This window comes from Triturus cristatus, chromosome 2_2 (genome assembly GCF_964204655.1).
Source record: "Triturus cristatus chromosome 2_2, aTriCri1.1, whole genome shotgun sequence".
Taxonomy (NCBI): Eukaryota; Metazoa; Chordata; class Amphibia; order Caudata; family Salamandridae; genus Triturus; species Triturus cristatus.
Window position 1 is genome coordinate 496,599,490 of NC_140582.1, and position 16,092 is coordinate 496,615,581.

The 16,092-nt window shown below is 46.6% G+C and overlaps 1 protein-coding gene across 1 annotated transcript in view; it reads right to left on the reverse strand.

The window, feature by feature from the left end:
* ABCE1 (ATP binding cassette subfamily E member 1) overlaps positions 1-16,092 on the reverse strand; it is a 245,438-nt gene that overhangs the window by 183,402 nt on the left and 45,944 nt on the right. Inside the window, exon 7 of the mRNA XM_085641610.1 lies at positions 10,461-10,530. Coding sequence (XP_085497736.1) covers positions 10,461-10,530 — 70 coding nt within the window. The remainder of the gene's footprint in view (positions 1-10,460; positions 10,531-16,092) is intronic.

Genomic DNA, 16,092 nt, shown 5'->3' on the forward strand with positions numbered 1-16,092 from the left:
CCCTGTGCAAACAGGCACCATCAAGTGACTACCCTTTGCTTTGTGAAACGTTCGACGAGGAACCGACTGCAGAGCCCGACCAGAGCCTTGATTTCCAGACTTCTCCGACCCTCATCCACATCTGCAGCAGAGCTGAGATCCGTGGAGGCGACGAGCGACGTGGGACCGGCTACCTGGGAAAAGTGGCTAGTAACTTACAGCGCAGCTTCTGAGGTACCCTCGAAGTTGTGCACCGGGGATTGAGAAGCCCCAACCCCAAGCACCATCTGCACCGAAGACCAGCCCCCCACACTCCACGAGTCCTGCGTGGGGCCCTTCAGCATTTTCCTGCTTGCCGCGTCTGTCCGGTTGCTTGCCCGCTGGCTAGTGGCCTTTGTGACGACGCTCCCTAAAATCTTCTGCGCTGGTTTGGCTCCTCCAGACTGGCTCCCGCTTCTCTGCAAAGAAGAAGCACCCCAGACCTTCCTGGTCTGCACCAGAAGCAAGTCCCTTGTTCTTCGTGGGTTCCGCTTGCCAAGGCTTGGTGAGTCCTAGTCCAACTTCGACGCCGCCGACAGCAAGAGCCTTCGTGGGACAGCTCGCCTCCTGGTCCTGGTCGTCCTCGACGCTTCCTGGTCCTCCTGGCTCCAGCGACAAGCTTCACCTTCCCCTGCAACTCTTCACGACATCGCCTGGTTCCTTCCTGGTTCCACGTGGTCACTGGCTAGTGACCGTGACTCTGTCCCCTCTGCTTGCAGGTTTCTTCTCTTCTTGATCCCAGGCTTGGGATCCACCGGACACTCTCCCCTGACTGCCTGTCAGCATCTTTCTTCAGGCATCCATAGGAGTCGACGACGAAAACGACGCATCTTCACCCCTATGCACCCGCAGCCTGTGGGCTAGGTAACTTGGGTACTCCGGTGCTCATCAGGATAGTGACTATCCTAGTGTCTAGTTTTCAAGTCTCAACTTCCTAGCTACTCCGGAAGTGTCCTAAATCTATCTATTTCTAAACTGTAACATTGCTATTGACTTTTACGCATTACGCGTGAGTGTTTCCACTCTGCACCCGAATCCCGTGGGCCTCCCACTCCCTAACTAACGCTAGTGTAGTGTAGCCCCAGCGATTCCCTAGGCCTAGGCCTATTCTATTTCCGTGACAGTGGTTCTTATACCACTTATTTAGTATATGGTTTGCGTGGCCCCTAGGGCCTAACTGTATTACTTACCTGTGTGACTTACTGTATGCATTAATAAGACTGTGTTGTACTTACCTCTAAACTCATAAAGAGTGCTGAGGGTTTGCTTAGAATAAATACACTTTATTTTATATATATATATCTGTTGTGGTGTCCTTTCATTTGGTATTCAAGGGATTATATATGGTATCACAGCTGGCTTCACATGCCATTCAGAGTTTAGCCTAAGACTGCTCTTGTCCATGCTACCACTAGGATAGCTGGTCTATAAGGTTGACTTTACAACCAATCACCATAAGGGTATTTGGACTGATATAAGGTGTACACTATAACTAGTGACATCATACATCAGGCCAACTTCTCACATTGGTGAGCAGCGGTTGGGATCTGAGCTTGCTGTTGTAATACCATTGTAATCTTGAGATACTAAATTGAAAGATCACACAGATATTGTCTAGGTACATATAACATAGTTTAGTATACTTAAGTCCTACTGGACTTAGTGGTTGTAGGTTGAAGGGAGTAACACACCCTGACTACAACTACTAGAGAGGTTTAGTAGAAACAACTAGTGTAGGTAGGTGCACACACCACACCCTCACTAGAATCATGCCCCTGGATGGAGATCACACTGATGCTCCCTCAGGAGAGGAGAATCCTAGACAGGTTCCCTCTAGGTATGATGCATTCACATTCCAGGAGATGAGACACTTGTGTACCTCCAGAGGAATAAAACAGGGTGCAAACCCTACCCTTAGACAGCTAGTGGAGCTTCTGGAGGCCTATGATGCTGAAAGAGCTGCCAGGGATGGTGCCATAGCTGTAGATAGGGGTCTACCCACCACAGAGGAGTCAGATGGGCCTTCAGATGGGGAGGTAGACAGCCAGGGCCAAGTAAGGAGACTTAGCCAGGCTAACCTAAGCTTACATGGGAGTTTGCATGGGGTCCCCCCATACAGACCCCCAAGTAGGCTTTCACAGAGAAGCAGGAGGGACAGATCCCCTTCAAGGGAATCCATCCACTCCCATGTCTCTAGCATCTCTAATGCTTCCTCTCACAGGGGAATGACTTCACCTGAGAGAAAGGAGCATAAAGCCAGAATGAGGGAAGCTAATCTGAGGATTCAGAGGGAAGAAATTGCCCTTGCCAAAGAGAAGCTTGCTCTGGCTAGAGAGCAAAAATTGTGTGGGTCAGAACCCACTGGTGGCAGCAACATTCCTAGAGATAGGGATAGGTCTTATGACCATAGAAACCTAAGCAAGATAGTCCCCCCATATCAGAATGGGGATGACATCCACAAATGGATGACTGCTTTGGAGAGGGCCTGCAAAGTACAGCAGGTACCCCAAAGTCAGTGGGCAGCTATCTTGTGGCTCTCCTTTTCTGACAAAGGTAGAGACAAGCTCCTCACAGTCAGTGATGAGGATGCAAACAATTACAAAGTCCTGAAGAGTGCTCTGATAGATGGGTTTGGCTTAACCACTGAGCAATATAGGTTGTTGTTCAGAGACACCCAGAAGACACAGACACAGGACTGGTCTGATTTTGTGGATTGTGCCACTAAGGCTTTGGAAGGTTGGTTAAATGGCAGCAAGGTGCAGGACTATACAGGATTGTACAACTTGATTATGAGGGAGCAGATCCTTAGTAATTGTCAGAACCAGCTTCTCCATCAACACCTGGTAGACTCTGATTTGACCTCTCCCCAAGAATTGGGAAAGAGGGCAGATAAATGGGTCAGGACCAGGATTAGGCCTAAAAATCAGGGTGGTGACCAAAAGAAAGATACCACCAAGCCTCAAGAGAAGGGTGGGGATAAAGCAAAAGAGAAATCTTCCTCAGGGCCCCAAAACTCCACACAGGGTGGTGGGTCCCAAGCTCCCTCCTCTACCACAGTTAAAAAGCCTTACTGCCATGTGTGTAAAACACCTGGGCATTGGAAAACTGACAGCAGTTGTCCACAGGCTAAAAACAAAACTGTTCCTCCAACTACTCCTGTCACACCACCTATTACTGTCAGCAGTAATCCCCCAGGTGGTGGGAGTGCCCCCAAAAATTTGGTTGGGTTTTCTTGGGGAACACAGGGGGATCCTGGCTTAGCCAATTCCCCTGCAGCAGCTACTCTTGTCTGTGATGGTGGCATGGGGTTTGCCAACTTCACTGCCTGTCCCAACACTTTGGGTAGGTACAGACAGGAACCCTACATCAATGGTAGAAAAGCTGAGGCCTACAGAGACACTGGAGCTAGCATCACTATGGTGGCCCATAGGCTAGTTCCCTCTGAGCAGCTTTTGCCTGGTTTCTCATACCAGGTAACTAACATTGATGGCAAACAAAATAGTCATCCCATGGCAGAAGTATGTCTCAGCTGGGGAGGGGTCACTGGCCCTAAAAGGGTGGCAGTGTCTCCAACCTTGCCTGTGGACTGCTTGCTGGGGAATGACTTAGAACTCTCAGCTTGGGCTGGAGTTGAACAAGACACCCATTCCAAAATGGTAGGCCTTTCCAAAAAGGGTAGTGGGGTTGTGCCAGTCACAGCCCCTGTCCAAGTAGCTTTCCTCCCTGAAAAGGTTGGAAGGGCAGTGGTAGCCACAGCCCAGGCACAGACAGACTTCCCTGTAGGGACTGACAGAGCTGTAACAGTCACAGCTCAAACCCAAACTGAGGGCCTTCCTGAAAAGGTTGGCAAGGCTGTAATGGTCTCAGCCCACACTCAGACTGATATAGGTGTAGTGAAGCCTGAAACAATGGATCACTCCACACAGACAGAGAGTAGTGGGGAGGAAGAAAAGTCTCCCTCCCCCCAGACATTAGGAAAAGGTCAGCCTCCTCAGGGATCTGACCTCACCCCTTGTGAAGGAACTGCCCCAGAGGTAGCCAGGCCTGGCCTGGCAGAGCCTCTGATGTCAGTGGCCCCTTCCAAGGTGGGACCCAGTCTGGTGCAGGTAGCCTGCCTCTCTCTACCCTGCCTCAGTCAGCCCAGGGCTGCAGAGGCCAGGGAGGCCAGTGGACCCCAAGAGGGCCCCTGTCCACAAGAACCCCCCCTTCAAAAGAATGAGGATTGCCTGGTTAGTTGCCCTAGCCAGGTGATGGGTAAAAACATTCCTGAGGGATCCCCTTCACAGGTAGTTAGGGACCTCCCCCAGAGGGATTCTGTTGGGCACAGGCAAACCTGGGACCTTAGGGCCCCAAACCTGACCTGCCCCTCCAGTAAGCCCACAAAAGGGACCCAGCCTCCAGCTTTAGGTAGCCAGAGGCTGACCCTGAGAGCACAGTGCAACTCAGTTAGAGAAAGAAAGGCATCCATGGTGGAGGATGATTGGAGGAAGCTGAGGCCTCACTTTGAGGACACTCACTTCAGTACTCCATCTCAACACCAGCCTTTTTCTTTGCAAAGACACACCAAAGGTAGAGATTCCCTATGGTGGAGACCCTATGATATCTCTAGGATGAGGGATTGCTTAGTGGACCATGAGACAGGGGGTAACCATGCCAGTGCTGGTTCTTCCTTATATGGCCACTCAGGCAATAGAGGCTTACCTTGTAAAGGCCAGCCTTATCTCCTTTCGTTTGGGGGGGGGTTGTGTAGGAAGGTGGATATCTGACTATGGTTACCCCCAACTTTTTGCCTAGTGTCTAGCTGGTTTTTCGACTTAGTTGGCCTGAGATCCTGCCATTCAGGGTCTCAGGCTGTCTGCTCTCTCTGTAAAATGGATTCCATGTACCCTAGGTACATTCCCAATTGGTAAGGATCACCTTATTGGACCCTGTACAGTGTACCCTAGGTACCCAGGGCATAGGTGTACCCTAGGCCTCCCAGGGGCTGCAGCATGTATTATGCCACCCCTGGTCTGGCCTTCCAATCAGACACAACTGGCTGATCACTCAGCTGGGGCAAGGTCGTGTAATCACCCCTTGCTTAGGTGTAGTATTCCTATACCTACCCTATATATAGACACATGTGTACCTATCAGTCACTCCTATGGCAGGCCTTAACAATCCTGGAGGCAGAGTGCTTGGTAACATGTGAGATGGTGCTCTAGCATGAGCTGAGCCTGTCTGCAGCTTTCGGAACCATGTCCTTATAGCTGTTCTATGATATAGCCTACCATATACTCTTAAAGTGCCTTATAATCTTAAACGGTTATGGTAACTATGGTTGGGCTGTATCAAAACATGTCGTGTAAGGTGTCTAACACTTTGGAATAATACCCCCATACCATTTCTGGTGATGAGGATATTATTCCTCCCTTCTAGAGGGAGAGACATGTTAAAATCATACTTTGCTGTGTAACCTCTGACCAAAGCCTCAGCATCACAAAATGGATGCTGCTGCCACGACACAAGTCTGACCTCCTGCAGCTGGGAGTGATCCCAGCCAGGGAGGCTTGGACAATAGGTTTCCTGCTTGGGGAGGTGCTAGCACCTCTCCAGACAGCCTTTAGTGTATTGGGGCAGGGTGGGCTGAAAGGAATGAGACATGCCTGGGGCACACAAGGTGTTCCTTGCATAGTCCAGTTCAAACCGGTGCTGGGGCACTCCAGCCCCAGCTCTGGCGCGAAACTGGACAAAGGGAAGTGGGTGTAACCACCCCCTCCCAGGTCCCACCCATAAGGCGTGACCTAGCAGGTAGCCCCAGCCCCCCAGATTAGTATAAGAGTGGGAGTTGGGCCTCAAGACTTTAGATTATCCTGAACCTGCAAAACTGAACAGAAACTCTGGACCTTCGACATTCGACGAAAGAAGAAGACTGAAGAATCTCCCTTGTAGCCAAGGAGTGGCTACCCTGTGCAAACAGGCACCATCAAGTGACTACCCTTTGCTTTGTGAAACGTTCGACGAGGAACCGACTGCAGAGCCCGACCAGAGCCTTGATTTCCAGACTTCTCCGACCCTCATCCACATCTGCAGCAGAGCTGAGATCCGTGGAGGCGACGAGCGACGTGGGACCGGCTACCTGGGAAAAGTGGCTAGTAACTTACAGCGCAGCTTCTGAGGTACCCTCGAAGTTGTGCACCGGGGATTGAGAAGCCCCAACCCCAAGCACCATCTGCACCGAAGACCAGCCCCCCACACTCCACGAGTCCTGCGTGGGGCCCTTCAGCATTTTCCTGCTTGCCGCGTCTGTCCGGTTGCTTGCCCGCTGGCTAGTGGCCTTTGTGACGACGCTCCCTAAAATCTTCTGCGCTGGTTTGGCTCCTCCAGACTGGCTCCCGCTTCTCTGCAAAGAAGAAGCACCCCAGACCTTCCTGGTCTGCACCAGAAGCAAGTCCCTTGTTCTTCGTGGGTTCCGCTTGCCAAGGCTTGGTGAGTCCTAGTCCAACTTCGACGCCGCCGACAGCAAGAGCCTTCGTGGGACAGCTCGCCTCCTGGTCCTGGTCGTCCTCGACGCTTCCTGGTCCTCCTGGCTCCAGCGACAAGCTTCACCTTCCCCTGCAACTCTTCACGACATCGCCTGGTTCCTTCCTGGTTCCACGTGGTCACTGGCTAGTGACCGTGACTCTGTCCCCTCTGCTTGCAGGTTTCTTCTCTTCTTGATCCCAGGCTTGGGATCCACCGGACACTCTCCCCTGACTGCCTGTCAGCATCTTTCTTCAGGCATCCATAGGAGTCGACGACGAAAACGACGCATCTTCACCCCTATGCACCCGCAGCCTGTGGGCTAGGTAACTTGGGTACTCCGGTGCTCATCAGGATAGTGACTATCCTAGTGTCTAGTTTTCAAGTCTCAACTTCCTAGCTACTCCGGAAGTGTCCTAAATCTATCTATTTCTAAACTGTAACATTGCTATTGACTTTTACGCATTACGCGTGAGTGTTTCCACTCTGCACCCGAATCCCGTGGGCCTCCCACTCCCTAACTAACGCTAGTGTAGTGTAGCCCCAGCGATTCCCTAGGCCTAGGCCTATTCTATTTCCGTGACAGTGGTTCTTATACCACTTATTTAGTATATGGTTTGCGTGGCCCCTAGGGCCTAACTGTATTACTTACCTGTGTGACTTACTGTATGCATTAATAAGACTGTGTTGTACTTACCTCTAAACTCATAAAGAGTGCTGAGGGTTTGCTTAGAATAAATACACTTTATTTTATATATATATATCTGTTGTGGTGTCCTTTCATTTGGTATTCAAGGGATTATATATGGTATCACAGCTGGCTTCACATGCCATTCAGAGTTTAGCCTAAGACTGCTCTTGTCCATGCTACCACTAGGATAGCTGGTCTATAAGGTTGACTTTACAACCAATCACCATAAGGGTATTTGGACTGATATAAGGTGTACACTATAACTAGTGACATCATACATCAGGCCAACTTCTCACAATCAACACGTTTTTCACTGTATTTCACTTTGGGATTGTTTTGTTTAATTTGCTTTGGGATATCTTAGGTCATTGTGACATGTTTTATTGCTAGGTTTTTCATGTACTACACTTTGAAAACATTGGTACTTGAATTTGACCTCTGTAAAGTAACAAGAACAAAGATTGTACAGTGATGTGAAGTTTGCCCCAAGTGGTCAAGGGAATGCTGACGTGGGTCCCTTGCTCACTGCACCAGTAGTACCAAGCTGCACCAGACTGAAGGATCCCAATCAGGCCAAAAACGGTCCTGGCTTGGCAGTTGAGGCTGGACTGCTACTATTAGAGTAAGACCAATACTGATTTACACATGGCTGGGTCTAATGAGAGGTGCCATTGTGGACAGAAAAACAATGGGTTTGAATGCTACCATGAGCGATTACCAGTGATTAGACACCTTTTCTGTGTTTCATTGTTCGACACACAGGTACATTAGTTTTGATGCAGCAGGATGAATAGAATTATATGGTTTGTGCTTTCTTAGCTATGTGTGTATGAAAGTTATATGAATCCGGTACACAGGATGAAAGGGGAGGTTTCCAGTTTAATGGCACAGGACCAGGTTTGTAACACTGTTATCCCCGTGCACTCACGATATTAGTAGTAATTCACAACATTAGTGTTGGCGCTCCTTGTGTCGCACGTAGTCCCACCGTGCCTTACAATTAGAAGTATGTTGTGAGGAGAGTGCCCTTCTCACTGGACAAGTGCGCACTATATACAATGAAACTCTCAGGTTTCTTCACAAATTTCCTTTTATTGATAGAAGCAAAACATTTTCGTGATTTAAACTTCAATGATTCATTGGTTCAAAAATTATATCCATGCTTCACTTCCGACAAAGTAAATAATTCTATGTTACAGCATTAAACTTCCACCCAATGCATTTCGGGTCAATCACATCTGACCCTTCTTCAGGGGTCTGAAAGTAAATGAAACAGGACCATTAGGTTCACTTCACAGTTCAATAATGCACATGCTAAATGTACATCATGCACTGAATCATGTTAAAGTGTGAAATATCGTACTAAAGATATGGGGTAACTGAAAAAGCTTATTGCAAAAAACAATGTTAAACTGGAAGAAATCTGTCTAAAGGGTGTAGAGTGCCCAATGTAAAGAAAGAATGATATGCATAAAAGCTACCAATATCATCAATCTCAAACCTATTAGAGATAGAAACAAATCAAATCCATACTCTGAACGGAACCTCCGCATGAGTGCATATCGGGCGATATTCTGTGAACAAGATTTGTAGTTATTTTAAATTACTAAAAGTGCCGACTTACAACATTCAGTGAATTTGCATTGGCACTGTGCATTCCTTGACCCTAATATTATATGTATTCATGATGATGTGCCCTTATTAACCTCAATTTTCTATTTTTTCCTTTTTATTATTTTGTTTTTTTCACTCCATTTAACTTTATTCAGTTTCACTTGTATACATACATCCTCGGACAACAGTCGTTTTCTCTTACTTCGTAAAACACACAACACGATTGGTTGATTCACCTTCACGTAACTGTTTGTCTATTCTGATTGGTTCACTCGTCAGCACGCTTTGGGTTGTCGCCTATGATTGTTTAATTTGCCGTTATCTTATCACGTGACCATGTTCACATAATTCGACCTATCCCGCACTTAGTTGTGATTCGTCATCATTCCTGGCGCGAAATTCGTATGCCGCTGGACGGAGCTCTACAGCAACGGAGACCTCTTGGTCCCTTGTAAGTCGGCATTTTTAGTAATTTAAAATAACTACAAATCTTGTTCACAGAATATCGCCCGATATGCACTCATGCGGAGGTTCCGTTCAGAGTATGGATTTGATTTGTTTCTATCTCTAATATTTTTGAGATTGATGATATTGGTAGCTTTTATGCATATCATTCTTTCTTTACATTGGGCACTCTACACCCTTTAGACAGATTTCTTCCAGTTTAACATTGTTTTTTGCAATAAGCTTTTTCAGTTACCCCATATCTTTAGTACGACATTTCACACTTTAACATGATTCAGTGCATGATGTTCATTTAGCGTGTGCATTATTGAATGGTGAAGTGAACCTAATGGTCCGGTTTCATTTACTTTCAGACCCCTGAAGAAGGGTCAGATGTGATTGACCCGAAATGCATTGGGTGGAAGTTTAATGCTGTAACATAAAGAATTATTTACTTTGTCGGAAGTGAAGCATGGATATAATTTTTGAACCAATGAATTATTGAAGTTTAAATCACGAAAATTTTTTGCTTCTATCAATAAACGGAAATTTGTGAAGAAACCTGAGAATTTCATTGTATATAGTGCGCACTTGTCCAGTGAGAAGGTCACTCTCCTCACAACATACTTCTAACAGGACCAGGTATGAACATCCATAATAGACTAAAGTGCAGATACTAAATCTTAAAAAGGTGAACTGTTTAAACTTCAGATTCTATGAGAAAAGGTTCAAGAATTTAAACTCTTATACTATGATAGAAGTGTCACGTTGATCCGAAAATAAACATAATAGACACAAGTAAGCACTTTTAAGATCTGAATATTCACAGAACCACAGATCACAATATGTGAACAAAGGAGTAAGGCCAAAAAGTGTTTGTGGAAAGAGCAGTGATTGCATGGACAACCTTCCAGAAGCACTGGAAGACAAAAAAGCAGTAATTAATTTATAGAGGTTCAGGGGGAAAAACGGCTGGGGTAAAGGAGAGCGATTGTGCAGTCCATATAGCCGGGTTTACTCAAGGTAGGGAAACAGACACAAGGACTTTCTTTCAACTACTTATATTGGTCACGTAGGTCTGCATGGTTAAATTAAACAGATCAGAACATGCAGCCTGCTGAGTACTTTTAGAAAGGTATGTCGCAAAATGAAGCACCCCCAAAACCCTAAAATGTTTTCTGAAACTACTCACCGAGCTGGCAGCACACCGTAGTCTGGGTCTTTGTCTCATCTTTTCTGTCTAGGATGCTCCCCACACTTCCCTACCAGAACAAACCCAAAAAGATTAATTACCATATTGATAGAACTTAGGACTACATAATGGATGAAAGCAGCTGTCCAGAAGTGATACAGCTTTGACCAAAACAAGCATTGGCAAAGCCAATAGGTCTCGCCTAGGAGCTAATGGATTTGACAATATGTTTTAGGCATGTTGTACACCAGCATGGCTACAGTTCAACACGGCTAAAATTTAGTGGGACAAAGGAGAGTGACATGGTGTTGTGCAAGTGGAGTGAGATAGTGGTGTAGAGTGGTGTGGTGTCTCATGGAGTGAGTAAAGTGGAAGGGCCGCAGGGGTGTGGAATTTATTAAAATATCTACTTGTCCATGGGGCAGGTTGCTTCATAAATCTACTTACCCTGGAACAAAATCCACTTGTGCCTTTGGTGCCATGTAGTGTGGCGACAAATTATGGCAGGAATCTCATTATATAAGAGCTCTGATATAGCTTCTCTGATTATGCCTGGGCTCATACCATAGTAGTGTTTGATTACTTGCAATGTCCTTATGTTGCCACATTTCCACAGATCTACATACTGGAGCTGAAGGTAGTGGTAGGCAATATTTCCAGGGTTAGAATGCCCTTTTGAGTCTGTGCAAACCTCCCAATTTGCATGTTTTAAGGGTTTTCAACAACTCTTCTCTAATCTTTTCCCATAGTGAGAAATGTTGGAAATTGAGTCCTGATGGCAGATGTAAGCCTTCTTCGAGAGATGGGGAAAAAAGTGGTTAAATGGAAAGTGAATTTGCAAACACTCAGATTTTCACATGAGAAAATCTACACATGCATATCTGCTCATGCTAAAATGCAGTTCACAAATATTTTTTAGGAGTACTATTTCTTGTTCTACTTTTGTATATTATTGGGAATTCACAAAAGCCTTATAGCTGCACTTAATACAATGACATATACCATGGGTGCACTTTTGAGACTTTCTTTAATTGGGCCCCTAATTTAGTCTGGCCATGACCTTTTGCGCTTATTAAAATCCTGCCTCTCTCTCTGTATCAGCTGGCTTCACTGTGAGTGACAGCATTCTGCTCTTTTACAAGGAGCATATCGGCATACAAAGTAGGTTTTTTCAGTGCCAGTAACTACTGTGGCAGCGTCTGCTTTTTGAGACCAAGAACAATTTTTGCTTTTGCCAATGCTTGTTATAATCGTGAGGGCACGGCAGCTCCCACACCAATAAGGTTTTACAAAAACTATGCCAAAACAAGTCACACATTAACAAAACTAAAAAGCTGACCACCAAATTCAGACCTACTGACTTAGCCAATGCTTGTTTATTTCTGTTTCCCATAATCTTATTGAAACTGGCTATACTGATTCTCCATTATGAAATGTTTGGGAAATACTAGCATGCACCAACACATATTACTAAATGATGCTGCAAAGAAATGGTACCTGAAAGTGTACAGTAGTTTAGCTAAATGTGGTGTTTTCCCTGCTTTCATTTTTGTATCAACATTTTATTTTGAAAGCAAAGATTCATCAATCTTGCTTTCAAGCTTCTGCAAATATTTGCATCCAATCAGAGAGCATTCTGGGAGCATTAGCTATAGCTTCATATTGCTGAACTTTGAAAATCTGTGTACACACTTTTATACTGGAACCATGGTCAGTAGTGCAGTCAAGCTTACAACATTTACGTAGTGCGCTCACCCTAATAATAAAGGCTTTCAATTAATGAACCATATATACAAGTTTGAACATCATTCACATATGGACAAAAATATTACCTTAACTGCAGACAGTGCCCTTCCCGGATCCATAATTGTGGTACTGCACACTGGCAGCCAAAGGGTTTGTGCTGCAGGGGGTTGAGCCTACTTGTCCCAAGGACAAAATACACATAAAAACCTGTTGCCCTTTACCCCAAACAATATGTCCTGGGCGTCGGGCTATAGGAATTCCACATCCCTGGGCCTACAGTGTTGTGGAGTGGAGTAGAGGATGTGTACAGTGCAGTGGCATTCAAGATGTGCAAAGAGGAGTGGCGTGGAGGGTGTGCACAGAGTGGTGTGGATTGTCAGATTTGTGTGGAGCAGTGTAGTAGAGTGGAATGGCAGACTGGAGCAGAGGGTTGTAGAGTGGTGTGGAATGGCAGGGTGGAGTAGTGTGTTGTAGAACGGAGTGGAGAAAAGGGGCATGGAGTGGCACAGAGGGAGTTGCGTAGAGCGTTGATGAGTGGAGCAGTGTTGTAGAGTGGCATAAAGTTGAGGAGAGTGTCAGAGTGGAGTAAAGATTCAGTGGAGTAGAGAATCAGAGTGGAGTATCAGAGTGTACTGTCACAGAGTGGCGTAGAGTGAAGTGGTGTTAAGTACAATGGCGCAGAGAAGATTGGCGTACAGTGAGGTGGCGTAGAGTACATTGGTTTAGAGTAAAGCTGTGTAGAATGCACTCGCGTAGAGTAGGCCTGGGTAGACCAGAGTGGTGTAGAGTGCAGTGGCGCAGAGTAGATTGCAGTGGCGTAGATTGTAGGTCCATAGAGTGGAGTGGAGCAGGGTAAAAAGGGAATGGAGCAGGGTAAAGTGACGTAGAGTGCAGTGGTGCAGAACGGATTATGGTGCAATAGAGTGAACTGGTATAGAGTGCAGTAGAGTTCAGTGGTGCAGTGTAGAATGGCTTTGTATTCAGTGGCAGAGGGTACAGTCTTGCAGAGTAGAGTGTCAGAGTGCAATGGTGTCGAGTGGCGTAGCATGTAGTGGTGCAGAGTAGTGCGGAGTGCAGTCTTGCAGAGTACAGTGGTGCAGAGGGCAGTCTTGCTGAGTTCAGTGGGGCTGAGTAGAATAGAGTGGCGTAGCATTCACTGGCAGAGTGTGTCAGAGTACAGTATAGCGGTGTAGAGTGCAGTGGTGCAGAGTAGTTGGCGTGGAGTGCATGGCTTTTGAGTAGTGGTATTGAGTGCACTGGCGTAGAGTGCAGTGGTTTACAGTGGCGTAGATTAGGGTTGTATAGAGAGGCGCAGCATAGAGTGCACTGGCGCAGCGTAGAGTGCACTGGCGCAGTGGAGAGTTGTTTAGGAAGCTGGCTCTATATATGGTGTGCCACTAGGTAGTTATACCGTGCACAGAGTTCAGGGATTCCCAAAAGTGTACAGGTCTCAATGTAAAACCCAAAGTGCTCTATTAGTGAAGTGTGGGCAAGCAGCCTTAGGCCTAACACAGAGGAGTGCAAGACATGTATTGCACAACCCTAACCAATAATGGACAATCGACTAAAGGAGATCCACAACAATTTTAGAAAAAATATATACTTTGCATTTTGTTTAATACCAAGCTCTTTGCAATAAGGTAAATAGGTTTTTAAATAAAAATACTCTTCACTTTGAAAAATCGACACTTTTCAGACCAAATCAATTTTATCCTATGGGTAAAACAATATTGCGGTTAAACAGGTATGTAACACACTTACAAATCCAGTCTTGAGGACCAAAGGTCGGCAAGGGGCAAGTGTAGGAAGCTGGCTCTGTATATACTATACCAAAGTAAGGTATAGTGTGCACGGAATCCAGTGGATCCCCAAAGGCTTACAGAGGTAAGAGTAGGTAATACATACTCTCCATTTGTGGTATTGTGGGCAAGCAGTAAGGCTTTATCAGAGGGTAGTGTTAAGCATTTATTGTACAAACTCAGGAAAGAAATGATGTCACACACACTCAAAGACTGAACTCAGACCAATTGTTTGTATCAAAAATATGTTGTATTTTTTTTTTATAGAACCAAGCAGGACTTGGTACAGGTAAATATGATAGTACTTTTGAAGACAGAGTGTTAAAAAGCAAGCTGGATGAACAATTATTTCTTCTTCCAGGTTTGTAAATATGTGCAAATACAGCTGTAATTACTTCTGGATTACTTTTTTTACACAGTGTATTATGCCTAGATATCACACTGGGACATTTCCTGGATAAGTAAAACAGTTTTTCTCAAAACACAGTTTTAGATTTTCATACACTTTTCAACTCCACAATTCTATGGGAGAAAATCAGGTTATTGGTTTAAAGGCGAATAATCAGTCTAGGGAGTGGAGTTTCCAAGGTTAGAACCAGGGTTCTCCCAGGGTCAAGGGTGCACTCAAATGAGCACCCTCAGCAGCACTAGAGCGGCAGGGTGCAGAGTGCTGAGGCCCAATGTTATCTGGGGGGGGTAGGAGGCCTCCGGTTGGTGGCTACGCCACTTGGATGTGGGAGGAAAGCTCCTAGAGTTTAGCTCAGGGCAAAGGGGGATCAAGGGGCCCCCACAGCGCCACAGGGGCGGCTGGGTGCAGGGTGCTCAATTAGTGTCGTGTTGGTTTCAATGGGGTTCTCCGGTCACAAAAAACACTGCAGGTTCGGGCACGAAGATCTTTTGGAGGCGACCGCCAGTTGGAGAGGTAAGATGGGAAGCTGGGGGTTGCCTGGACACCATTGGTTGGGCCACCCAAGGCCGTGGGTGTAGGAGTGTCTTGAGGTGTCAGGTTTTCCTTACCGGCTCCGGTCGGGGGGGGACCCTTCAGATAGAGGCTACAGGGGTCCTCGGGATGCGGTAGGTCGGGGATTACCCGATCCCAGGTGTGACACCTCTGCCCAGGATGTGCATTTTGTCTGGTCCTAGAGAGCAGAGGCTCTTCACATAAGGGTCCAGAAACGTGTGTGTGTGTGGCAGGCTGCCTAAAGCCAGTCAGTGACCACACCAGGGTTGGTAGGTTTTCAGGGGGCACCTCTGAAATGCCCTGTGAGTACATGGTTTAATGAATCTCACCCTGGCTTCAGTGTGGACTTATTACAAGGAGTTGTTTGGTACCAAACACTCCTGGTTTCAGTGAAGCCATGGTGCTGGGGAACTGAGTTGTCAAGATCCCAGCCCATGTACTCTCTACGGCTTCTCTGGCACTCACATTATTAAGGAATAGACCCTAATACTGTACAGGTATATCTGCACCAGTGATATAGTGCACCCTGCCTTAGTGCTGGAAAGGCCTGCTAGAGGGGTGACTTACCCATATCTGGGGCAGTGCTAGTTGGCATGGCACACAGGCAGTGTGCCATGTCGACTTTGTTGTTTTGTCTGCAGCAAGCCATGCAGGGTGCAGTGGCAGTCTGCATGGCCTAGGTGAGGGTTCCCTAGGGGGCCCTTTTCAGTCGCAATGCACAAGGTAGCCATGTACCTTTTACTAGGGACGCACAGGGGGCCTTAAGGGCTAATTGTGGATCAGTTTTATGTAAGGAACACTGGTACTGGGAACCTAGACAGCAGGGTCCCAGTACTCTAGTGTCAAGGTTGCATTAAAAGCCAAGCAAGAAGTGGGGGGTACTGCAACAGAACCCCATTTTCTCAAACGTGGCGCAGAGTAGATTGTTTCAGAGCACAGTGAAGTGGCGCAGAGAAGCGCAAAGTAGAGCGGCGTAAAGTAGAGCGGCGCAGAGAAGAGCAGAGCGGCGCAAAGCAGAGCGGCGCAGAGAAGAGTAGAGCAGTGCAAAGCGCCGCAAAGTAGAGCAGCGCAGAGAAGATTAGGGCAGAGCGGCGTAGAGTAGAGCAGAGCGGCGTAGAGTAGAGCA